Source organism: Nipponia nippon, unplaced genomic scaffold (genome assembly GCF_047370975.1).
Source record: "Nipponia nippon isolate SJK-2023a ecotype South Korea unplaced genomic scaffold, ASM4737097v1 scaffold_1, whole genome shotgun sequence".
NCBI classification, from domain to species: Eukaryota; Metazoa; Chordata; class Aves; order Pelecaniformes; family Threskiornithidae; genus Nipponia; species Nipponia nippon.
In genome coordinates, this window is record NW_028262290.1 from 134,824,763 (window position 1) to 134,850,797 (window position 26,035).

General features: G+C 39.6%; 1 protein-coding gene across 3 annotated transcripts; it reads left to right on the plus strand.

The window, feature by feature from the left end:
* Positions 1-88: 88 nt before the first annotated feature.
* On the plus strand, positions 89-25,119 carry ANKMY2 (ankyrin repeat and MYND domain containing 2). Of its 3 annotated transcripts, XM_087773806.1 has the most exons (11): positions 265-310; positions 3,505-3,569; positions 3,823-3,851; positions 11,938-12,076; positions 13,929-14,027; positions 16,108-16,268; positions 17,410-17,624; positions 18,776-18,911; positions 20,735-20,863; positions 21,284-21,425; positions 23,629-25,119. In XM_087773806.1, exons 3-11 carry the CDS (start codon positions 3,831-3,833, stop codon positions 23,850-23,852), a joined length of 1,266 nt encoding a protein of 421 aa, XP_087629932.1. In that variant the 5' UTR covers positions 265-310; positions 3,505-3,569; positions 3,823-3,830; the 3' UTR covers positions 23,853-25,119. The 3 variants fall into 3 exon arrangements, with proteins under 3 accessions (XP_087629922.1, XP_087629943.1, XP_087629932.1); XM_087773796.1 differs by lacking the exon at positions 3,823-3,851 and having other exon boundaries at positions 89-310; XM_087773817.1 differs by lacking the exons at positions 3,505-3,569; positions 3,823-3,851 and having other exon boundaries at positions 89-310.
* The last annotated feature ends 916 nt before the right edge of the window (positions 25,120-26,035 follow it).

A 26,035-nucleotide genomic window follows, 5' to 3' on the forward strand; every position in this document is an offset into this window, starting at 1 on the left:
CACGCGTCGGCGGGAATGGTTTACCCCGCGGCCGGCCCCTGGCGAGGCGGGGCCGTGGGAGGAAGTCGCCATGAGGAGCGGGGCGGGGGCGGGCGCAGCCGGGCTCGCCGCGGGGAGGGGGCGGTTGGGGGGCGCTGCTGGGTCCAGGCTGCTGCTGCCGCCGCCGCGACTGGGCTGAGCTCGCCTCGCCGGGCGGCACCGTCCCGAGTCCGCCTTACCGTCTGCGGGGGGCGAGGGAGCGCGATGGCTCCCCCCAGGAGAGGTGACCTGAGCCCGGAGGAGAAGGACTTGCTGGGAGTGATCGCCTCAGGTGAGCCCGGCCCGGCCCTCGCCCCTCCGCGGCGGCGGGCGGTAGTGCTGCCCCGGCGGGCCCGGCCCCGCCGCCTTCACCTCCTCGTCGCCAAGCTGCCGCCGGCGCCCCTCTCGGCGGAGGCTGCGCAGCGCCTTGCCCTGTCCTGCCTTGCCGCCGCGGGCCGGGCCCTGTCGCAGCTCCGGCGGGCCTCCTAGAGCCCGGGCGGGTCCCCCTCCCCGCTGCACCGGCCCCGCCGGTTGCACCCGAGGAGGGTTTGCTTTCGCGCCCGGTGGCGGCGGGCCGCGGCCCCTCGGCGGGGGCGCCGGAGCCGTTACTGGCCGCGCTGCCGCCCCGCGCGGGCCTCGGGCAGGGCAGGGCTCCTCGGGCCGCCGTTCTCGGGGGCCCGTGGTACGGGCCTGCCCGCCCTCCGGGCCCCGCCTGTGGGCCCCGGCCCCCTTCTGCCACACGGGGAGACCGGCTGTTCCCCTGGAAGCGGGAGCGCGCTTCCCTCGCACGCTGGCGGAGCGTGGGGCCGGGCTGTGGCCTCCCGGGAGCGCAAAGGGGGCCGCTTGCAGGGGTGCGCGTTGCTGTGCACTTGGGGCTGGGGAAGCCGAGCTGCGAGGCTGGGCTAACTCTGCCAAGGAAAGCCTACGTCTTTCTTGTGTGTATTCATATTAGTAACGTACACTGACATTTGTCTAATGACTTGTGTTAATGTGCTCTGCAAAAAAATGTTTTCTTGGGGATAATCCAGTTCTTTAGCCTGTTACAGGTTTCCTCATGTGCTGTTGCCAGACCAGGATGTCCTTGAAGACACGGTGTTCTTAAATTAACTTGAGCTTGTCCAGGGTATTGTGCACCTCTTATGCCTTCAGACTGTTTTATTTTGCATTTAACGTAAGCATTGCAGTTTCGCCACATTATGTGGTGCATATGCTTATTGCTGGGGGGCTTGCTGTCACGTTTACTGTAACAGTTGGGTTTCATGGTCCAGCAACATGAATTTCACAGCCCTGTCTAAACAATTATACTCCAAATGGTATTTTGAAAATTGTGAGTGATGTTTGTTAGTTGGAGATAAACTAAAAACACCTGATGTGCTCTACACATGTCTGTATGTAGTTTTGAGGCAATTTGAACCCATAAGGAATTTTATTTATAGTTTTGGAGCTTCACTCTCCATTATATTAAAATGTTCCTCTGTCAGAGCCACAAGTGTAGGACAGTCAGCAGTGAATTTATTATGGATCAGAATCAGTTTGATTGACTCACTTTAATCAGAGTTTCAGGCCTTCGTCTTGCAGACACTTCTATGTACCTTACCTGATGCTTATGATTATGGTCATGGGATTATTCAGGTTGGAAGGGACCTCAGGAGGTCTGTAGGCCAACCTCCTGCTCAAAACAGGTCAGCTGTGAGGTGAAACGAGATTGCTCAGGGCTTTATCCTATCAGGCTTTGAAAACCTCCAAGGATGGAGACTGCATGGTGTCTCTGGGCAACCTGTTCTGCTCCCTTACTGGGCTCATAGTAAAAATATTTTTCCTTATATCCAGCCTGAAGCTTCTTTCTCTTTCAACTTTTGCCTGTTGTCTCTTTGCCTACTACCACGCACCACTATGAACAGCCTGGCTCCAACTTTAAGCTCTATCAATTCTATAAGTCTGACTTCTGTCAGTTTAGTGTCTTGTTTCGAAATCCTTCAATGTTTTGTCATACAGAACCCGAACTTGTAAATGCAACTTTGCTTTGCTTTACTTGCATTAAAATTTGCTTTGAAGATCACCCCTTGAAGACTTCTGTTTCTGATGTTTGTTCTTTTGCTGGGATGTTCTGAAAACTACTCCAGGTCCTAAGAAGCTTCTCACGTGTTCAAACAAACAAACAAAAAAGTATTTGGGGGAGTGGGGTAGTTGCAGTGCTCTGACTCTCAGTCAGTGTATTTTACTGGGTCTTTATCAAGTGTGTGAGATGACTCAGGTGACTGGCTTTTTTTACCCAAAATAATTATTTTTTTAAAAAATGGGTAAAGAAACCTGTTTAGTATAGTTAAACCACACCAAAAACTTTATGAAATAATTTATTTCTAGTATTTCTAATGTTTTTTGAAAGAAAATGAGCCAAAACTGAAGTTGCAAGAGCTGCTTTGCTGAAAATTTGCTGGAAGGGCACCTCCTTGTGATATAGTGAAGATAAACATGAAGCCTGTCATTAAAATGAGGGATGTAATGCTTATTTGTATTAAGCACATCACTGCTGAAAGAGCTTTGCTTATGACTGAATCAGTGATCAGAAGTTTCTGTTAATTTGCAATAAATTTAATTCCCCAAACTTAGACTCTTTGGATGTTCTTTTATTTCTATTTGTTTGAATGTCTGTTGAAGTTGCATTGACAGTACTTGAATAGGCCTTCGAAGGGCTTTAAATCAGGTTCTTAGATCTGTGGCTTAACTGAAAGAATTCTTGTAGCAAACTGAAAAATACAAAGTTATGGTCTACTTTTCCTTGCACAGTTTTTCTCAGACTACCGTCTACTTATCCATTTGGCAGTTTTTAGAAATGTCAGTGATCAAGCTACCTTGGTCCTTGTCCTTTACACCTCTATTCTTTATTACCAAAAGCAAATTCCTTCCACTTTTGTGGACCTGGGAGGTGGAATGTTGCAAATTTAAAATTTAAACGGGGAAGGAGGTATGAGTAAATTAAAAAGCATGTTTCATTCAGACCAGAAAAGTCTTTGAAATCGGATAATTCTGTTTTGTGAGAATTTAGATAGCTCTTTTAGACATAAGATGCTCCAAAAGAGATCGAAGTGCAGAATGTGTTAAAATGCTCAGTATCATTTTACTCATTCAGAATTGTTCTGATCCAGTTTATGAAAAGACATATTAGTGTCCTGTTCTTGTGTGTGTTTAGGTCAGTTACTTCACAGAAAATGGATGTTTACTTGTAGTGCATGCTCTCAGACTACTCTTTGATGTTGTGACTTCTTGGCTTTTAGCTTCTAGAACAGAGCACTGTTCATTCCTAAGCCTCTTCACTAAGTGCGATTGATTTATTGGTGATTAATCTACGTTCCAGGTGGTTAATCTTCAAAGATTTTGATTCTAATCAGGAATGGAACTGATCTTTTTCCTCTTGATTCTCAATTTATTCCCTTTCTCACCCCCCCTTTCTCTCTCTTTGTGTCTTTTTTTTTTTTTTACTTAAAGGAAACACCGAGGAGGCTGGAAGGCTACTGGGCAGCAAGAATGTCCGTGTCAATTGCTTGGATGAGGTACAGTGAAACTGTACAAGCATTATGCTGGGTTTAGCAAGGAGAAGACTAGGTCTGAAGGCCGCCTTGTTGTTAAGTAACATTGCTATATAGACTCCTGGAAATCAGAGTTATTCTGAAGATATTTCTAGCCTGCAGCTGAATAATGAACTTTTGAAGAACTTTTTTTTTTTTTTTTTTTTTTTTTTTTTTTTTGAGAAAGTTTAAAGATTAATGTTACTTAAAGTACTATACTGTTTGTATTTTCTCTCAGGTTCCAGCATGAGCTTTGGTGTCTGTAAGGTAAGATGAAGACTGCAGTAAGACACATGAGGGTGTTCCCTGACTTCTTGTCACCTCCACCAAACTGTAGTCCCTCTGCTTCGATAGCAGCAGACAGTGTGGGTAAAGAATACCTGTCCCCATCTCATGCTTCCGTCTCATCACCCAAAGCCTTATATTTGCAGAACCATGAACATACTCAGTGAGCAGCTAGGTCAGAAGTGGAAAACACACCACTGTCTTTTGCAGAGGCAGATGTGATAGACATGTAGAAGGTAAAATCCTTAAGTGCTACCTGAGGATGGGAGGAAGCTTGTGGAGAAAGGAACCTGGTGTGACATTCATATCTGTTTCCTCTTCCTTCTTACAATGTTTTTGTAAAAAAGTGTGCAACATTAATATGAAGTGTAACATGGAAGCAAAACTGTAATTGGCCAGCTTGCATGCTAGATCAATGTGTGATTTATCAATTTAAATGCCAATTTGTGTTTTTTCCCAACTTTATCATTTCATAGGATCACTGGGAAATTCAGGCTAGAAGGGACCTCAGAAGGTCTCTAGTTCAGCCTCCCACTCAAAGGAGCTTCAGCTCCAAGGTCAGATGAGGTTGCCCTGAGCTTTATCCTGCCTGGCCTTATAAACCTCCAAGGATGGAAACTGCACAATGTTTCTGAGCAACTTGTTCCACTGCCTTACTGTGCTTACAGTGAAAATGTTTTTCCTTTATGTCTGAACCTCTGTTTCAAATTACGCTCATTGTCTCTTGTTCTCCTGCAACCATAAGTGCAGAGTTTGGCTCTGTCTTCTCAATGATCTTCCTGTAGGCACTGGCAGGCTGCTGTTGGGCCCCACCAAAGCCATCTCTTCTCCAGGCTGAACAAGCCCAGTTCCTGCAGCCTCTCTTCACAGCACAAGTGCTTGAGTTCCCACCATGTCTTGGTGGTGCTTCACTGAACTCACTGCAGTTTATCCATGTTTTTGTTGTACTGGAAGGCCCAAAATTGGACAGGGTATTGTAGATGTGGTCTTGTGAATGCTGAATGGAGGCAAATTATCATTTCATCTACTGGTTCTCTTCCTGGAATATTATTAGCCTTTTTTGTGCTGTCAACAGATCCATTTCCTGATTATTCTTAAATACAGTTAAATATTTAAACCTTAATTTCTAGTTATGAATTTCAACAAGCTTCTGACAAACTACTCAAACTAAGATTTACAGTTAATTTTAGGAACACAAGATACAATGTATGTTTGCAAGTGTGCTTTATTGTATGGGCTTTAAAAGCTTTTCTTTTAATGTAATTGCTGAATGACTGCAGTATTGATGCAGTATTAGTGCAATGTGCAGGATTACTGTTGAGAGGATATGGTTTATTAATAGAAACCATAACTGAGTTATGCCTCAGGCTATTGTTAAAGAAGAAACAGTATTAACAATACTTGCCTAATGCTCACATCTGACTAAATACACTCAAGGCACATAAGGCTTAAAAAGTTCACGCAAGGGACTTCTTGCAGTCTCCTTTTTATCCCCGAGTGGTGTGTAATGACACATATTGAACAGGAAAGGGGTCAGATTTGTTTAGGATTCTTAATGCATCAGTCATCTCACGTCAACTTCTAGAATTTTTCTATTATAAACCATTTTCCCTCTAGTGTGTTATTCTAATATCTATACATAAATAGAATGTGTGAAACCCCAGCTAAACATTAGTTTCATCTGTTATTCAACGTTGCCACAACTGGAGACTATTTTGAATGCATCAGGTCTTATTTTTTTCTGCTGCTGCCTTAGCAGTTTATCCTGAAATTCACATTATTATTTATATTACTAATGTTACTTATTTTATTAAGGAATGAGGAAACAGCCCTGAACATCGAATGCTTAGATATTGAAATGGGAGCACAATTCAGTTGGGATCCAAGAACGCATTTCCTTCCTTAAAGTCCTTTTTACATGAGAGAATCCACAGAACGAGCACAGGTTTAATGTAACTCTCTCTTCTGTTTGTGGTACAGCAAACATGCAGTCACAATTTAATAATTTCCACAGGCGAGAGAATCCACAGCATCCAGAAGCAGGCCATTACATATTGTACTTCCTGATTTTAAAAAATAAATGCATAAGATGGCCCTTTAATTTTTGGTTTGACTGTGTATTCTAACTGCTTCGATCTGCTTGCTTCTAAATTACAAACTACTGACAATCAGCAGTCTTTATGTACCTTTAGACAAGGACCAAGTTACTTTTTAATGTCTTCCAAATGCCTTGACTTTTTACATATCTTGCCTAAAGTTATGGTTCCTCAGTAACTGAGCTCTAACCATGGCTCTCTTCTGAATCCTTTACAGTTGTTTCAGCTTCTTCCGTCACAAATGTAGATGTGAGCTGGACACAGTGTTTCAGTGTTGCTTCTGCTGTTGTTACATGTATTTAAAAAATAAAAAATCTCATCTATATGCTTTTCGTGCCCATGTGCCAAGACTTGCTCACCCTTCACATCTTCCTGTCTGCAGTGCTCTACTGGGAGCAGCAGGTCACTGGAAAGCAGAGTAAGACCCCTTTATTCAAATCAGTTTCACAGATGCCCATCTTCCAGAAGATTGTAGATATCCAGCAGATACAGCCCTGTTTTTTTCCCAGCATCTTTTCTGACCAAATCAATTTTTTTATTGTTGTTTCGTTGTGGATTTAGGTAGTCGAAGAAAGGAAAGGTAGTTAGGCTTAATCACCGTCTTTATGAAAACAAAGAAATACATAGCTCTTCCACAAAACTTGTCCTTAACAGCTTGACTCTAGCAACTTTAAAACTTCAGGGGCATGTAAGCTCAGGTGTCCCAAAATATTGGAACAAATAGATGGGCAAGGGAAATGGATGCAAAATAAACACAAATATATCTCGCTGAAATGCACACTGCGTAGTCATTTTTTGTCCTATTTTAGATGGAGTGGTTGCTAATTTGGAAACGTAGTATGGAAGAAAGTGTTGAGGAATTTTCTTTCCCCTGGGAGCACAGAGCTTGTAAATAGTGTTGTGACTTAATGTTGGCAGTTTGCTGACTTGAACTCCATCCATTTGCAGGGTGTGGCTAAGATCTTTCAGATTATTACGGAAAGGCAGTCTAGAGGAAGGGCACGGGATTTCTAGATGTGGAAGTTTCCTCCAGTCATGTTGGTAGTTACGGTTGCAAAGGAGCACTGTAGTACTACAATCCCATGTCTTCTGCGGATCAACCAGAGAGACTTGACCTGAAAAGGCTTCACAGTTTTTCTGAATTTAAAATAATTTTAAGGTTGTTCATAATCTTCTTATCTACAGAACTATCATTTGGCATTAGCAGCATTACTTTTTTCCTCTAGTTTGGTAATTCAGCTGTTCACTTCTGTAATAAAATGTATCTTTTAGAAACAGTCCACTTCTATATGCTAATTACAGAACTGAACACTTTCTGGGAATTACAGCAGCAGCCTGCTTATTAGTGTATGAGATATGTGTAGCTTTACTCATACTGATTATGTTCAGTGGAGGGTTCTTCAGTTAATCTATCTTGCTATTCCAGTATGGACTTCCTATGCTAGCAGAAAATGCCCAGATCCCTTGCCTTTTTTTGAGGAGAGTGAGTTCTGTCTTTTGATGTTTTTTACACACTATTTCAAAATACACAAACGAAAGAAGATTCAACAGCTATTAAGAATTATCTGGTTTCAATTCAGGTCGCTGACTGATGCAGGCTTTAACTTTTCATCACCGCAGATGAACAGAAAGATCATCAGAGAAGGCTAATGTGTTACATATGTGAAACCAACAGCTCAGCATGATGACTATAAAGGAGGAGCACTATAGCTGTGATCGACATATCTGCACTCACTGAACAGTATTTCATATTCTAATTAGTTCATACTTTGCTATAGCTAAAAGTATTCATGCGCGTATCTGTTGACTACCTTCCAAATCCAGCTCGCAGTAAGTTTAAGATAGGTAAGGGCAATCTTATTCAAAAGCTTTAAGGGTGAAATTTCTAAAGGCTTTCATCCAATGAAAATTCAAGTCATGTATTTCTAGACTGGCAGCATTCAGTACCATTTCTGTTAAAAGTCAGAGACATTTTTACAATCCAATTCCAAATACCTACCTGAACTAGTCTTAATGAGTTGATCTGATTTCAGTAGTGCTCTTCCTTTTTATTTAGGGCAGTTGATTCTGAAGACATTCTTCAACTAGAATTTCTGTGTTCCTTGTGACACCTGCTGGTTTTGCATCATTTGTTTCCTTTTTAGTAACTTCCCAAATATTGTCTCAAATTAAAGCCAAACCTCCAGTCTATGTGTTTAGTTTGTAATTTTCTGAATGAATAGAACTGGTATAGTTGCCTGAATCTAAAGAATAAAATAAGGCATTTTTTCCATGTTAATGTGGGGCTGCATTCCTCATTGCAAAGTGAGCTGGGAAAGGGAGAGGTGGATGCTTTAACAGTGTCAGCATACAAGTGTCTATGACAGATTTTCAGCTAGGGTTTTTACAGTCTTGTCTTTTCTCTGTTCTTTTCTCTATTATTTTCTTTTCTTTTTTCTATTTCCCCAAATCACCTCTGACTTATTAGGCAGCTAGTATTCACACACGCAATGTTGTAGTGTGCCCCAGTACCTGCTGAGGGAGCTACTCCAGTGCGATCCAGCCCACATGTGCCGTATCTTGGCCATGTTTCCATGGTTGAGAAGAAGGGTGAAGTGAGCATGAGAAGTGTGAAACACTGGGAATGTTGGGACCACTTGGATTCCTCTGTTCTCTTGAGTAACACAAGTCTGTGTGGCTACTTCAGTAGGGAATCATCAGTATTATCTACAAAACAATGGCTTTTAAAAATGTACATGTGTCATGTCTGTGTTCTTACACAGTCAGCATGAGTGTTTAAATGCTCACAACATAGTTTTCCTGCCAAATATGCACAGGTCACTGGGATGTAATATGGTTTGTGTATTTTTTTGTTTTGTTTTGTTTGTCCTGACTCTTGTTCCCTGGCCACCTCCCACTCCCCAATTCCTCTGGTCAACGAAGGCTGAGGCAGTGTTATTGAAAACTTCCTCTGTAGTTCCTAGAAGGCAGAAGGTTGCTTTTCCAGTTTATCATCTTTATAAATTTGTGTTTATTCATCCTGTGGAAGCATACCTCTCCCAGGTGCTGAAGAGGGATAGACTGACCTGCTTTCTTCTTCCCCTGCTTCTGGCGGTGGAGTCCAACCCCTCCCTGGTTCTGGTACACATCTGCCCCTCCTGCCTCCCCACACATCCTTTTCTTCCCTTGTTAGCTGATCCAGCCCACTGACCCCATAGAATTTTTTTTTTTTTTTTTTTTTTTTCAGTTGAGTCCCCCACCATGGCAGCATTAGGTCAACTTAGCTCTTGGAATCCCATTCCTCAGTGCGCTTCTGGTATATTTTCAGCATCAGGAACTGGGAAGGGTGGTGTGTAATGGCTGGGCTGGCTGCTACGAGGCATAGCCCCTCTGTGCCAGGGAGTCCTTGTTTGTTAATGAGCTGAAGAACCTGGTCAAGGGAGGTGCCAGGCAATTTCTAGAGGCACTGCAAACTCTATTCCCCTTGTACAGTCAGGCATACAAGGAATACTTATAGCCCTGCAGAAGACAGGAGATGTTAATTGTGCTCCTTGTAAACCATGTAACATCCCTGCAAAGTAAATGAAACTGGGAAAAGATTCATTTCTGTCCTAGGGCATGAGGTGAAAAGACTGGATTTTTGGGCAGAAGAATGTTACATAGTAGCTGCGAGAAAATGGATTCTTCATCCTATGTTCCATTTTGGAACAATAAATTAATTTGTTTCATCTGTATGCTTAATACACTGTCTGCTAGTTTAGGCTTTTAAGTATGTTGTATTGACAATCCAAATGTCGTCAGAAAACAGACTGTTGCTGGACCTCTCTTCGATATTCAGCCTGAGAAGAGTATTTGCAGTCATTTCAGTTTCTGCATAGCGACATAATACAGGATACCAAGCTTTTCTGGATAAGCTTGTGCCTAGCCTGTCCCTTTTTTGTTTGCTGTGAATGTGAAAGGCTGATATTAGTGTGACTTCAAATCCAGTTTTCTAACAACTGTCCACATGTTTTCTGCTTGATAGTTTTTTTTGATCCACGCCACAGCCTGACACTTTCAATATTTAATCAAAGGCTTTAAAAAAAAGTTTCCCAGGAGGAGGGGATGACAAAAAGAAACCAAACCCAACCCTTGGTCCTGTAATCTTCAGACAGGTTTTTTAATTGAAACAAACAGATACGGTGCTTGAAGACATGGTATAGATGGACTTGGCAGTGATAGGTTGATGGTTGGACTCAATGATCTTAAGGGTCTTTTTCCAACCTTGGTGATTCTATGATCCTATGAAATGGCATTCAAGATATAACCAAACTTAAAATCATTGTTTTCTTAAAGTTCTTTCTCCAGTCAAAAACCTTACTGTGTTCGTGTCCCCTTACAGCAGTACTTTTCTGCACTGCTAAAGGAGGCGAATCTATGCTATGACTCCAGACTGGGATTGGCCCATAAAAATTGCTGTCAATATAACGTAACATAACATAACATCACATAACATATTTTCTATATTAGGATAGAAAGCCTTTACTTACCTTTATAGGACCACGAATGAAACCTAGCAAAAACAATCACAAATTTGTTTCGTGTTTGTGAAGTGATCTCTTCAGGTCTTTTGTTTCTTTAATGGCAGTTTATGTTGCAGTTTACCAAAATATTTCAGGTTACTAAAGTATAATGCATCAAGTCATCATTTTTTATTGTTTTCAGTTAGTATGGGGAATAATGAAAATATAATACTTACAAATACTTTCCTAATTTCCCTCACCGTTAGGAATTTTTTGAAAATTTTACCGATAAATTTAACTCAATTGGGTTTTATTCTATCATAAAGTGAAACAAGAAACATATTAAGGCTCAAACTGACAATTTTATTACATTACCATGCGTTTACAGAGGTGCAGTAATGGTGTACATGAGTGTATTCATGCACACAGCCTTAACCTGCAAAAAAAGGAAGAAAATGCCATTTTGATTTCCTTCAGGGACAAACTAAAGCACACTCCCTTGTATTCAGTGTTGGAGAATGTTCTTGGGCAATTACTATGTCTTGGCTGATAAGACGAATCCTGACTTGATGCTAAGTGAAAATAAACAGCATATTGGAAAAAGCGTATCAAATTCTAAGAACGGAATGTCATACAGTTTTCTCAAACAGAAATGCGATTCTCCCTGCCCTTTGAGAGGGAGAGAGCCTGCACTAACAATCCACCCTAGTTCTGAAAATTTCCCCTAGAGTTTGCCCAGGTTTGCATTTATAATTATACCAGTGCAACTCTAATAAAAACTCAGTGCCTCCCTTGCTGAAGCTAATCCTATTTGTACTGGTGCAGTTTATCAAAAGGCAAGGTTTGAGACTATGTGGTTGTTAAAGTCTAGTTAGAGCTGTGTATCTTTACAAGGGCTTTCAGAGCCCTGGCTGATGTAAGATCACAGGCACAATACCAAAAGGGTGGATAAATGGGAGAAAGGAGGATAGCACAACTACCAGTAATCATGACTCAAAATGAGCAAGATGGGTTTCAGGAACTGCAAATCTTTGTAATGGCAAAACCAACAAGAGCCTGTTCCTAGTTTTCTTGTTGCTTATCCTATAATGGAGGGGAGAAAAGAAATAACTTAGGAACCTAACGAATTTTCTAAAACAAGCTTTTCCTGCTAGCAGAAGCATTAGTTTAACAATAATGTCTCATACAAAGGCCAATGACAAATTGGTGGTAAATGGTTTTCATTTCTTCAGCACTGCTCTGTTTTCAAATACATAGCACAGCATAATCAGAAAAGTGACATGGAAATGGAAAATCTACTGCACGTTAGTAGCCATATTTTTTCATGAAGATTTTGTGAGCTTTTTTGTTGTTGCTAACTTAAATATTACATGAGGCTTTGGTAGTTATACTGAGTATGTATGTAGAAGTAAAAATTATCAATGGTATGAAGATCAAAAGATATAACTAATTCTTTTTTGTATGCTGCTTCCTTCCTCTTTCTTTTGTTAGCATGGCATGACTCCTCTAATGCATGCAGCGTACAAAGGGAAAATAGACATGTGCAGGTTGCTCTTGCGACATGGGGCTGATGTTAACTGCAATGAACATGAGCATGGATATACTGCCTTGATGTTTGCTGGACTTTCAGGTAACTTACTAAACTTAGCTCACTGATTTTTATGACATTGATGGGTACAATTTGCCGTAAATTAATTATTTAAAGAAAAATGTTGACATCTTTCTATTATTCAGGTTTAGTGTTGCTTACGTGAACCATGTGAATATGTCGAGACCAGTAGAATCATCAGGACAGTGGAATAGGATAGCTACTGTTCAGGCTTGGGATCTTTTTTCATATAAAAATTGACTTTGTTTAGTATTTTGAGGCATATAGTTTTCCGTACTTCGTCGTGTTTGTCGGACCTCAAAATTCAGTCTGCTGTGACTGTTTCCTTATGCAGTGGGATACATTCTGTTTAATTATACTGTGTTACACTGAAAAAGATGCTGCACCAAACTGCCTTTTTTAGTACTACAAATCAGTAGCTTTTACTAATATTTGAGGCTTGTCAAATCAATCCAGTGTTTTTCAAATTTTGCCTTTCTCCTATACTATTTTTGCAATTATCTTGTGGGCTTTTAAAAATGTATTTAGTAAGTTTTAAAGACGTGTTTTCTCACATTAATTTTCCCTCTCCTCTTACGTTATTTTTTTTATGAGAGTCCTTATAGCTGTATATATCTTCTCCTGTCTCAGGTGGTGGCTTGCAGCTTTCCTCTTGCTATTCTTTTTCCCTGATGAAAGGAACAATTATTTCCTTGAGTGAGAAAAAGACATTACATAAAAAACATTGTTCCTTCTGCGGAAAAGATTAGATCTGGGAATATTAGGTTATTTTAAGTATCTTCTTTACTAGGCCACTTAGATCTTCGCAAAAAGGAGATTCTAAGGAAGTAAGATTTCTTACCAGGTAGAGTTAAAATTCTGCCTTCTTTCATCAGAAGTATGAAAAAAGAAAGGCATATGTGTGTATATGAACCTTAACTAGATTGTCAAATTGCTTTTCTGCTAAAACTTCAGTAAAAAGATTTGGGAAATTACAGCGTTCTGTGGCGTTGAGTAATGTCAGAGCTGCAGCAGATCGGAACAAACTCTTAGAGGTTGTTAAATGACTGCAGCTTTGTGGAAAATGCTGGATTTTTACCATTTTCTCACAGCTGAGCTTTTAACCTGTCATCCTGGCTTTGAATGCTTCTGAGTGTTGACTTTAAGGCCTGTTATCTGTGAGTGCAAAAGGTACATGAGCACTACTGATGCAATGCCTTTGTTTTTAAATCAGAAACATTCATTTCCACCCACCACCCCCTTCTTTTTTTATATTCACTTTTCTGTACTTAGCATACACACAAAAACTGATAAGTAAGAATACCTTGGAAAGCTGAACCAGCAGGAGTGGTGACAAGTGTCCTTATTAGTCTCTGAAGGGCACCAATTAAGTCATCTAATCTTCCCATCAAATTTTAGCTTCATTTTACTTGGTATTTAGCCCAGTCTGAACACCCAATTCCTGCTGTGGAGAAAGGAACAATCTGTTCCCTTCTCTATGCTCCTGCTACATAATAGTACTGCATTTGGTTTTCTTCTTAGAATAGCAAATGTTGAACTGTCAAACTAGATTAGTAGAATTTGCTTCTATACTGATGTCCAGAGGGACCAAGCTCTAGTGTAGTTATATGCATATGACTCCCATAAGCTCCACGGGGCACTGAATGTGCGTTACAGAGAGCAGTTTTTGCTTTGATTTGACCCTCTGAAATAGGGAGGCAGCACTGTGCCTTTCTCTTAATCCATTCTTACACTAATGACATTAAGAACATTCATTTCCCTCGGTGTTATTCCTGGTCTTTAAGAAATTCACTCCTTGTTTTTCTACAACATAAAGAATTACAAGTTCTGGTTTGTTCTCTCTCATTCCCCATATCTTCCCCCCCAAATTCAGGAAACAAAGAAATCACCTGGATGATGTTAGAGGCTGGAGCAGAGACTGATGTTGTTAACTCCGTGGGAAGGACAGCAGCTCAGATGGCTGCTTTTGTGGGTAAGGTGGAAGTCTATTATCATTTCCTAAATTCCTAAAGAAGTAAAATGTTAGATTCTGATGCTTTTTCTTGGAGAAACATTATTTAATGACCTGTTCTGAACTGACACAGTTGTTCAGCTTTTTTTCTACATCTCATCCTATAACAGAGTCAATTTGTGTTCTGTTCCCATGCTTTGTTTCATAAAAGCACAAATGATCTTATCTATAAGAATAGATACTGCTGTCCTCCAGGTGTGCAAGATTTTGCAAATAGTAAGAGGAAGCTGGTAACCCTTGAGGTGTCTGAAGTGCAGGTGTGTGCTTCTGCAGTACAAAGTGCATAACTGGATCTTCCTCTGTAGGAAGGGACGAACGTAGCGGTAGGAGTCAGGAACCCTCACCTGAGCTTTGCCACGAGCATGCTGTGTGCTAGCCGTGAGTCACCTCCTGCCCTTCTCCCTCTGCATGTGGAAGAGGGAGAGGTCTTGGAACCTCTTCTGAGGTAGTCAGTACTTACTGACCGGGATTTGTCATTCCAGTATGCTGTGTGATCCTGGGCAAAACAGGGAACCAGGCTTTTTTCTGTTGTTATGTTTCATTTTGTCTTTTTTTTTCCTAAACCCTTTTTACTTCTTTACACATCTTGACAGTGCTGGGAGATTCCTGGATTAACGTTCCCAGATATACCACTTTTTCTCTATTTCTAGCAAGGACATGTGATAAAATATTACCAGAAAAAGTGGAGTCATTTTAATGACTCAGCTATTGCTGTCCAGATGACCTTCCCAAAAATGAGGACCTGTACTTTCACTTCAACACAAACTTCTCGTATTGTTTAAGTGTCTGAGAATTGTCTTACAAGTCCATTGGGTGTTCTGGATTCAAGGGCCTACCTTGCCATTTAGATTTACTTCTTGAATAGTGAGTTAGTGCAGTTTCAATTTCAATCATATCTCCGTTTAAAGAGGAAAAGATTGACATTGCTCACTTGAGGTTCAAGCAGCAAAGCCTTAACTATTCACTTAGTATGTCAGAGAAGACCACTCCTATTAATTATACTTTGGATTTGGAGAGTCTTTTCCAATGTGATGCTGAATTGAGTTATTAGCGAATGGGGAATGTTATCTCCAACATAATTTTGGAGAATTCTTGTTTAAAATCTCATCACGTCAACAAGACAGAATAAATATTTTCAGGCATACTGAGATATGCTACTTTGTAAAAGTCTGAACATTGGAATCCATTCCTTTTCTTTTTTATTCTCTGTCCAACCAACATCCGTCTGTGTGTGGGAAGTGAGGATACTTCTTGCCCTGTTATTTGTCTTGCGCTGTGCTCTATTAGCTCAGAACAGTCTCTTCTGAAACAGTGGAAGGTTTCAAATGCTGGAATTAGGTTGGCTGTGTCTTCTACTGATTAATAGGATTAGTGCCAGGATAAATCAATCAATTTAAAGAATGTGGTCCTGAACTAGAGAAGTTAAATTTTACTTTCCCTTTAGCCAAGTAATCCATCATTTTGTCAGATGCAGAAAACAAGAAGGGGGAGTCACTTCTCTCATCTTGTTACTTTCATCACAGTCCTTTTTTTGGTAAATTTTAAGCATGTTATGGTTTTATAATTTCTTCTGCTTTAGGTTAATACACTATTATCTGTTTCAGGTCTGAAAACTTACAAGTCCCAATGCAAATGTCATTAATTTTTGAAAGTACAAAGTGGAGAGAACTTTTCTTGAGAAATGTTTACACCAGTATGACACTACTAGTATAGTATAACTTTGGGGAGAAATACCTATTCTCTTAGTTTTGGCTTACCAGGGAAAGAGGATGCGGGAAGGGGATAGAGTTCTCAAAATGAAATTTCAAGAAGTCATTCCCTGCTGGGAGTCAGTAAGTTACACTTACTGAACGTAAAAGTTACACATACTGAATGTAAAAGAATGGCAAGAGTTGCCTCTTACCAATACAAAGCATATCATGCTAAGCTCCTCTGTGGGTAATTCTCACCTGTATTGCTTATGTTAAATTTGGGTTTAGGTCTTTTTTTTTTTTTTGGTTATTATTTCATTTCATTGGTGATTTTTCTTGTGTGTCTCTAGGTCAACATGACTGTGTGACGGTCATCAACAACTTCTTTCCTCGTGAAAGGCTGGACTACTATACTAAACCTCAAGGCTTAGATAAAGAACCAAAACTGCCAGTAAAATTAGCTGGGCCTCTACATAAAATTATTACTACTACTAACATGCATCCTGTTAAGGTGGAGTAATATTTAAATTGTATACGTTTGTTGGCATGGGAACTGTTTCTTTATGTCAGAAAGCATTCAACTCTTCAAAGTCCAATTGAGATCAAAAGCATTATCCACTAATTCAGATGCTTCTGAAAATGAGAAAGAATTGGGCTCAGTGTTTAGACATGACTCAAAGATGAAGCTATTTCAGTGTTTATATACACGAGAATCTTGAACTAACATCTTTAAGTGGAGAGATTCGTACTTTTTGCATCAATAACCATAAATAGCTTTCTTTTTTGGCTTTTTTTCCTAGCCCCACTTGAAGTGGAAACGTAAAACAATTTCCTATCTTAACAAAATCTCATTGTCCTCTGGGTGCTTGTCGCAGCATCTGTCTTCCTACCTTCATCACTGGTTCACCATAGTAACATCCACTGCTGCTGCTGCTGTTTCTGAAAGTATGGGCAAGAGGGGTTTATTTTTACTTCCCAGTATTTTTGCTGAAAATAATGTCTTTTATGGTTTGCTCTTCCAGTGTAGTTCAGAGAAATTAATACACCTAAATTCAAAGACAAGTTCCTTGGGCTTGGCATTCAAAGTCAGCAATTTGTCAACAGCTGCCAACCAGGTATCTGCAGTACATACAAACAGTAATGCACCAGTGGCAGCTAATTTAGCGAGCAGAGTATACAGTTTCCTCTTAAAATGGTTAGTTCGGTGCTTTACTAGTCTTCCTGAGGTACTTCAAGATTATGTGAGGCTGATGCGTTCTGTGAAACTGCTTAAATCATACAAGTGCAGTTTATTTTAGGTGTTCAAAAGGAGAGAGATTTTAGGCCAGTGTATAGTAGTTTCTGTAACTGGTTCTTTTGAAATGGTTTTGATTCTTCAGGTTCTTATTCTGGAAAAATCCTTATTATTTTTAATACCAGTCTTAATTTTGAATGTTTCTTTTATGGGAACTGTGAATTACAGTATACTAAATAGTAATACTAAATAATGACTGGAAAAAGAAGGGGAAGACTGCATAAGGTGGAAGTAGAGGAGTATTAGAAACTCCACTGAAATTTAGCTACAATGAGCTATGTAATCTTTAATGCTAATGCACAAGTTTTAAAAATATTAGTTCCTAATTGGATTACATTTTCTTCAATCTTTCTCATAGATCGTGTTGCTGGTAAAAGAGAACCCTCTATTGGCCGAAGTAGAAGCACTGCAGAAATGTTACAGGGTTCTGGATCTAATTTGTGAGAAATGTATGAAGCAGAAAGATATGAATGAAGTACTTGCTATGAAAATGCACTACATCAGTTGCATCTTCCAGAAATGTATCACATTCTTAAAAGAGCGAGAGGATAAACTGGATGGATTTATTAAAAGGTACGTATTTCTACAGAGAGGTCTGAAGGCATACGTATGAAGCAGCTTTACAGATATCAGAAAAAGACAACTGCAGTAATAGATTGGATTGTCTTGGATAAAGGCTATGCCAAGTAAATTTTGAAATAATCCCAGCTGCGGTCACTTCAGGGTGGCACTGACTCCCTTTTTTCTGTCTGAAGTGGCATTGTCCTTTCCTGGGGTACAAAGGAAACATTCCTAGAGTTTCAGCTCCCTGCTGGAACTGGTTAGAGCTTGGCAATCACACATACGCTGTGAAGCAGCAGAGAGCAACATGTGGTGGAGAAAAAGGGGAGCGATAGGCTTGAAAAAAGAATTTCTCAGTGTCTGATATGGATCATCTGGGAACATTTCTCTTGCCATTTTGCTCTCCAGCAAGTCATACAGGGTGAGATTTTTTTTCAGAAACACTTAAGCAACCAAGAACTGCAAGTCCCACTGGCTCTGGATGAGACTTGGATTCTTAAATCACTTAGACAGATCTTCAGAACCTACTCAGAGTTACAAAACCAGCTGCCTGATCTTAAGTATCAAAGTAAATGACCTGGCTTTTAGAAGGATCACATTCCCCATAGACCTCCATGGATTTCTGTGTGATACTGAAAATAAATTATGAAGTCAGCTTTCACACACTAAAATCAAAATTTCATCAGTGATCCATATAAAAAAGCAGGAGCCAACCAGATAAATGTAGAAGCTTCAGGACTATAACATGTTATTACACATACGTAAAGCAGAATTGGTATTTTAAAGTATTGTGTATTCTCCAGTGTTTATTTTTACAATGCTCATTTTTAAATGCAACAGCGTTTTGCTACTTCAGTCTGATGTAGATACTAGTCTACCTGTAGATGATTATTTTTCTCTGTGTGGCTGAATTAGTAAGTAGTGGTTTCAGAACATACATTTAGTTATTTTATATTTCATAATGATTGTGCATTAGAATAAAAATAAATTAATTTGCATTTTAAACACTTGCATTTGAAGTTGTCAAATTATTTTGAATTATAATTCTTCTCTATAAATTGAAACAGGACAGAGTCAGGAGAACAGAGTACAGCATGCTGTGTATTTGTTCTTGAACATTTACTGTGTGATTTCTTATTTGACTTTGGTTTTAAAAAATCTAGTCTCTTGAAAGGGAGAGATAAAGATGGTTTCCCTGTATATCAAGAGAAGCTAATTCGAGAAAGTATCCGAAAGTTCCCTTACTGTGAAGCTACGTTGCTCCAGCAGCTCGTGAGAAGCATTGCTCCTGTTGAAATAGTAAGTTTTGCCTATCAAGAAAATACTTTCCAAGCAACTTGCATAGTAAATTCAGTTTGAAGTAAGCCATCTTTCTGTTTCTCAGCTTCTGCAATGTATTATATTAAGGAAAGGTTTTTGAATGTCCCTGAACTCTCTGGCAAACTGGAATTTTATTTTACATATTGCAGGAAAATGCTCTAAAATACTTCAACTAATAGTTTTTTCCTGTGCCTATAATGAATGCTTAAATACCTCAGCTTTTAAAGAAAATTGGAACAGGTTGTTTCTGTGTCAGAGCTTTCTTTTCCTACTCTGGGATGTCTGTTCAGTTTTTCTTCGCCCATTTGCTTTTACAAATTGTAGATTCAGACACAGATGAAACCCATTTTGCATTCTTTTTTCACAATGTCCAAATTCAATTTAAGATCAAATAATTTCCTAGATTTAATGCATTTCTAGTGTACACAAAAAGTTGGTAATATATGACGGTAGAAGAAGGGAAAACATTCTGTGAAACTCCTTTTGTCACAGAGAGAGGCAAGATGATGCAATATAGAGTAAAATGCATATCTAAATTAGGAAATCAAAATTACAAGTAAAAAAATCTAACTTCAGTTTTTCTCATACATCTTTGCTAGCACACTCTTCATTATAGTACTATTAATTAGTTCGTAACAAATCTCACACAAGAGTTGTTATTCTCTTTTAAGAATGTTCTCTCTGGTCTCTGAGAGCTAGATGTCATATGCACTAACACCGAGGAAATGGAACAATTTTGTGACGTGTTTGGATTATGCTGAGTGAATTAAAAATAGCCTCCATCTTAAGTGGCTTCAGTCTACTAAAATGTCCTGAGGCTTAATGCAATCCCTACTGTTTGTCTAAGCCAGAAAAATAAACACAGTGTGAAAACATAAGCCATCGTGATGCATTAAGACTTGCTCTAGAGTAAACATTTTCCTTCCTGTTCTTTTCTTCTTGGAAGAGCTTGTAGCCTTTTCTGCCTTCTCCCTTTAAAGAAATACAGTTTGTTGCCTTGGATTTCTATCCGTTATGCAGAACTGGGAAGGAGGAGATGCTATAAATTTTTAATTCCCTGGAAGGCCTTGCCCTTTGGCATGCACAATTACTTGGATTCAGTCTGGGCATCTCAGCATTGTCGTAATAGTTATGATCGTGCATCTTCCATGGTAGTCGAACAGTTTAAGGGTTTACTTAGAGCTGGAGCAACCGGGCATTTTTTTCCTCCAATATTTACGTCATTGCCCAAGAGAATACTTGTGATTTATGCTTACCAGTAAAATATACTAAATCTTACTGCTTGTATTGCATGGGAAAGATACTGCAACTAATATCTAAATAATAATATGCGAATAATTTTTTTGAAGATTCCGAGTTCTGACCATTTGGTCTGTAGTATCTGAGTACACCGAGCACATAGTATTTCAGTGACAAGCAAAATATCTTTCTGTGTGCCAGCACAGAGACTAATCTGCGAAAACCTGCTGCCTAGGATCTACAAGTGGATGACAGTGTGTAAAGAACACTGAGTTCATTAATAGTATTGTTAATAATTTACAGAGTAAAAAATGATAATTTTTATCCTCCCTTCTACAGAAGCTAAGGACTGAGTTAACTTTATATACAAAAATCTGTCTAGCTGTATAAATGTTAGGTTGTGCAAATTCATTGAAGTTCTGTGATTTAGTTTTATGTTCTTGCTGCTATGGCATCTTCAGTGAGACTGCAGCTGGCCGCTTGCATTGCTTGTTTTGTTTTTCTCTTGTGTGTCCCTAGTGTTGGTTTTTAATCTCATTATCACCTCTTGTCTTACCTTTCAGGGGTCTGATCCTACAGCTTTTTCTGTACTGACACAAGCCATTACTGGCCAAGTGGGGTTTGTGGATGCTGAATTCTGTACAACTTGTGGGGGAAAGGGAGCGGACAAAAGATGTTCAGTATGTAAAATGGTAAGAATCCATAAATAGTTATGATGAATCACGAAAAATAGTGCCACTGAGGTGCTGAGGATTTTGAATGCTTGACTATTTACTGTGTAGAGCTATGCATGTATGCCTACACTGAAAATGTGCAAGCCATCTACTTCTCAGAGAAATGCCTGAAATTCACAAGTAGGAGTCCTTAGATTTCCGAGTGTGTGTGTTTAAGAATTAAGAAGGAGTAAAATTTCTGTATGTTTAGAGCTAGCAAAAAACCCTATTCTTTAGAGTTTTATATAGGTTAGAATCACTCCATGTGAGCTTACAAATTGCTTAAAAATACCATTAAGTAATATACATAGAGATTTAACTTGGTACACTAAGAAATACAAGAATATTGTATATTCTTTTAGTACATAAAGATGAATTGATAGCTCTGGTAACTTTCAGGTGATGTACTGCGACCAGAACTGCCAGAAAATACACTGGTTTACCCACAAAAAAGTCTGCAAGACCCTGAAGGAAATCCATGAGAAACAAGAACTAGAAGCTGCCAAAGAAAAAAGGAAACAAGAAAAAAAGCAAAAGAAAGGTTAGGATCTATAGTTTGCTTGTTGAACCTAATGCTGCATTAACTGCACCACAAGGGACAATAGTAACAGGTCTTAAAATCTGTAACAGCTGAGGTTGAAAGAAAAATCTTTGTTGTAACATAACAGCATACCTGCATTTGTTGGAATTCTAGTCTTTCAATTTACAAATGCTAGGTGCTTTCTAAAATCTGGTTTTTAATTCTAGAGTTACACAGGTTTCTACAACTAAAGCGTTCTGAATTACACTGCACTGTTTCAAAATCCAAATCTTTAATCAAAATCATGCAGAAGTTTCACGCTACTCTACCTTTTGTTGGAGGTGTTAGAACAAGTTGGATAATAAGAAGGAAGCCCACTCCTTCCACTTGCAACGGTTAACGTAGATGTTAATTCTCCTGTAATACTTCCTTCTTCATAATCACTGTATCGTGTTGTGTTGTGTACTTCCAGTGTGAAGAAAGGAAGCATTACTCTTTAAATCGTTAATGGTGTTTTTCTCCCTTCAATAAGCAAATAATTAATACATAATGACAGAAAAAACACTGTATCACCCCCCTCCAACTTACTGTGATAAAATGTTTCTGTAAGTGAAGTAATAGGAAAATCACTTTTTCTCTTTTACAACTTATTAGATTCCCCTTCCCTTTTTTAAGGATTGTAGAAATGCACTGGACAAATCACACTTTTCTTATAATGGTAATATTCTTCACTTCAGCTGGACTGTAAAAACTATAGCAGGTTATAAATGAGGAATAGATTAGTAATTATTGAAGTTTTCAACAGCTTCCTGTGATGATCCTGTTCCAACAGTTGCTGTTGCATGGGATCAAGATGACTATGGAAGTTGGAGGCGAGGCTACTAGAAATCCCCGCATATATTGCATACCAACACAGCAAAACATAACGAGCTGTGAGCGGTGTGGTGCCTCACACCGGTGACAGATATACACGCTTGCAGGTTCATATTAACAGAACACGTCAGTGGCCAGGCGCTGTCCTCTTCAGGGGAAGAGACAGCATCTTGGATGGCTCTTCTCCCTCCCTTCCTAAAAAGGGAAGCTAACATTTTTGACGTGTTACTACTGCACTATCTCCATGTTAATCTTCACTAACTTCTTCAGCTACATGGCCAACACACTATAGACCTTACCAGATTATGCATTGTTAGCAAGGCAGTGAATTCATCCTACCTTCAAGTCACCTGGTGAATGGTGTGTGTCAAAGCTGCTCTTATCAACAGCAGTTTTATTTCAGGAAGCTAATAATACTCCCTACAAATCCTATACATTGGGGTGGGGGGAAATCCCACAGCTGCAGCTACAAGTAAAACCAAGCGTTTAAGAGTTTCCACTGTACAAGGGCGAGTGTTAAGGAAGTCTATGCTTCAGCCCGCGCTTAAGGCAGTTAGCTCCATAGCCAAATGAGACCTTGGCAGGGCTTTGGCAGGGTTGTGGCTAGCTGTGACAGTGTTTTCAGCTGGCTGTCAACCTTCACAGAGAATGAGAAACCAAGATGAACTCCTTCTGAAGGTGCCGGGGCCCCCAAGTAGGCTTTCCCTACTTTCTTTTCAGAATTGCTAGCATACAACCCCTACTCAGCAGAATCAGGGCACGAAGTTATTTAACATTTTTTTTCTCTGAAAACATTGCTTGAAAAGTAAAGGTGCAATAGATGATTGCGTTCCATGCAGTCAGGTTATAAACTTTAGGATGACTCACTTCAACTAAAGTTCATTGTGGTCAACTGTTTATTAGCAAATAATTTCTTCAGTCTGTTACATGCAAAAATGCTCCCTACGTAATCACATACAGGTGTTTTGTTTTGTTTTGTTTTGTTTTTTTTAAAGAAAACCCCCCAGGTATTCTATGTTTAACTGGCCTGCAGCCTTTCTTTGAAAAGCTAACTGTAAGAATAGTGTCAATAAAGCATGTTTGACTTGAAAGTTAAAATAACTGTAGGGTCCTACTCTGCTTCTCTATATATTAAAAAGAAGTATGGCAAAATTGAAGATAAATTAATGAGGGCTTTGTGTAGGGTTAGTTTCAGAGTAATCTTAGGGTTTTTTTGATGAAGCTTGGTTAAATTAATCACCTTTGTAATTGATGCAAAGTGTCCTAGTGTCTATTATTCTTCAATTAATAAAAATGTTTGCTTGCAGATGAGTTCCGTGTTTGCTGATGATGCAATTTCTCTTTTGTTTAGATGAAGTGCAACTAGCAGAGGGTAGTTCTACAAGTGAAGAACAGTCAGATCCTGGTCCAGATGCTACCAAAGAAGTGGATCCCAATCATGCTACTGACCGACCAGAAGAACCTGAATGTACCAAAGAGACGGAGGCACTAGCCCTGCACCCTGAAAGTCCACTGGAAAGTGAGGCTGGCTTAGCTGACATTGCTCTTCAAAAAATTCAAGATTCTGAAGAGTAAGAAGAGGGTGGGAAGGGACTAGGAGTTCCGGCTACGTCCCTGTACCTCAAGGGCCCTAAAAAAGTTTTTATGCTGACTATGTCCAAGTTCTTACAGCATGGCTTATGCAAGACTCCCTGTGAAAGACAGCATGTCTCTGTTCATCACGAGATGAAATACTGGCTAATTTGTCTATAGATACTTCAGGTTCTGTTCTGGATTGTCAAAATAGGTATTTATTATCTGATAAAAACTAGAGTGGCATAGATCCATCTGTATGTATACCAACAGTAAGCATAGTAAAAATCTATGAGTATCTGTGGTTAATGAGCCACTTAGTGAAAAATAAAAAGCATTTGATGTGGATTATTCATGTTTTCAGAACCTAAAATCTATTTTAATTGTAATTTAAATATTTTTTCTGCAAGTACACAGAACTGTAGTTAAAAAGCATTGGGAAGCCAACTGTTAAATTGCTTTTTTTACATCGCTTTATGAAGCTTTATCTGAAGGGATTCAGTAGCAGTTAAGTTTCTGAAGGTACTCATCTGAATTCTCAACTTTTCATGACATTACTGTAAATATTTTTGACTAGTGAGTGCACAACAAATAATGTCTATTTTGTGGCAATTTTATTAAATGATACTGCTGTTTCAGATGTCTCAAGCTGACTGGGAAATATGTGTCTCAACAGAATTATTTCACTATTGATTTGGTCAAGAATATTTCAAGTTTATCAAACTCTAATGAAGGGAAGACCAGAATGACTTAAAATGTTTTGACTGACATGGTTTCTAAATCTCAGCTTTCAGGGAAAGATGCCTTTGAGCACACTGGGATGTTGCTTATGAATTATTTCATTAACATAAAAGATGCTTAATATTGGTCATGCTGAACCTGGTCCCACTGAATTAGATGGGAAAATTCATGTGTGAATTGGTACGACTGGGATTTCACTTAGGCATTCAACTAAATTCCATATCTAGAAGATAGCTTCCCTTAACTGCGCTGTTTTCACTCAGATTTACTACTGTGTCTAATTGTTGGATGAATAACTGGTGTTTTGAACATGGCAATATCCTTCAACTTAGAGTAATAAGGACCATCCTCAAAACAGAGGAAAAATGCTGTTAATTTTTTACTATTTAATATATTGAAAGTTTTTGTTTAATATTCTGAAAGCTGGAAGAGTGAGGATACATAAATGCAGCTGTGCAGGGAATGTACCTGTGTTTTAATTTCAAGGGTTAGTAAATTGTGAAGAATAAAGGGAAGTTTTTTAAAAGAAGGGAGCTGTGTGGCCATTCTGTTTACTGCATCTGTGAATGCCTGTTGGGACATACGGTGACAGTCTCACGTGACACGCAGGGGCCTCCGGTAGCTCGAGTGTACAAGTTTAACTTCATGACAATTGGCAAGCAAGAGATGCATGCCCGGAACTTAGATACGGAGTCACCGTCCACTCTTGGATCTGGGAATGCAGAAGTGCTGCTGGTTCCCTGTTCTACACGTAACATTTGGGGCTGACGGGGATGTGTTGCTCTTTAACGTTTCTCTGAAATGCAAGCCCTTTAGGACAAATTATTCAGGATTTTAGAAGTATGGTAAAATGCACAGCACAAATCCTGCTTTCATTCTGCCAGCCAGCGCTTTTGCTTGATAAAGAAAAGCCCCAGCAATAGGAGAAAGTATGAACGTTGGAAAGAATAGGTGTGAAGTGTGGGATCGTTGATGCGGATTATGGAGTTGCATTTGTTCTCATTCTAATTTGAAAAGGCTTCAAAGTCATTACGAGCAGAGGCTGCCACGCTTCCCTCCCTCTGCAGCGAGTCTCAGAGGAGAGCAATTGCAATCCAAGTTAGGGTCCTGGTGTGCCCTGAGGCTCCAGAGCTGCCTCTGCCTTCCTCAGCTTGAGCTGGCCACAGCTCTTCTGTTGGAAGCTCATGGTTGGTAGGTCCTCCGTAAACCTGGAGTAATGACTAGCTCTTGTGTAATCACCAACTGGAGGAACCACCTCGTGACAAGTTACTTATAAGGCGCTTAAAGTAGAATGAAAACTCCTATGCAGTTCACTGACTTCTGAAGCAAGGTTTTAAGTGACAAGACAGCCGTGGAGTGCCAAGCCAGCAGACACTCTTGCACCTTCAAGGGTGTGTCATTTTCCCCTCCACTAGGAAAAACGGAGTTCTCACTAATTTGGCTGT

Coding starts and splice junctions, on each gene's coding strand:
- ANKMY2 (XM_087773796.1), top strand. CDS start 244: ATGGCTCCCCCCAGGAGAGGTGACCTGAGCCCGGAGGAGAAGGACTTG. Junction 12,077..13,928: donor GATGTTTGCTGGACTTTCAG/GTAACTTACTAA, acceptor CCCCAAATTCAG/GAAACAAAGAAATCACCTGG. Junction 21,426..23,628: donor AGAAAAAAAGCAAAAGAAAG/GTTAGGATCTAT, acceptor TCTTTTGTTTAG/ATGAAGTGCAACTAGCAGAG.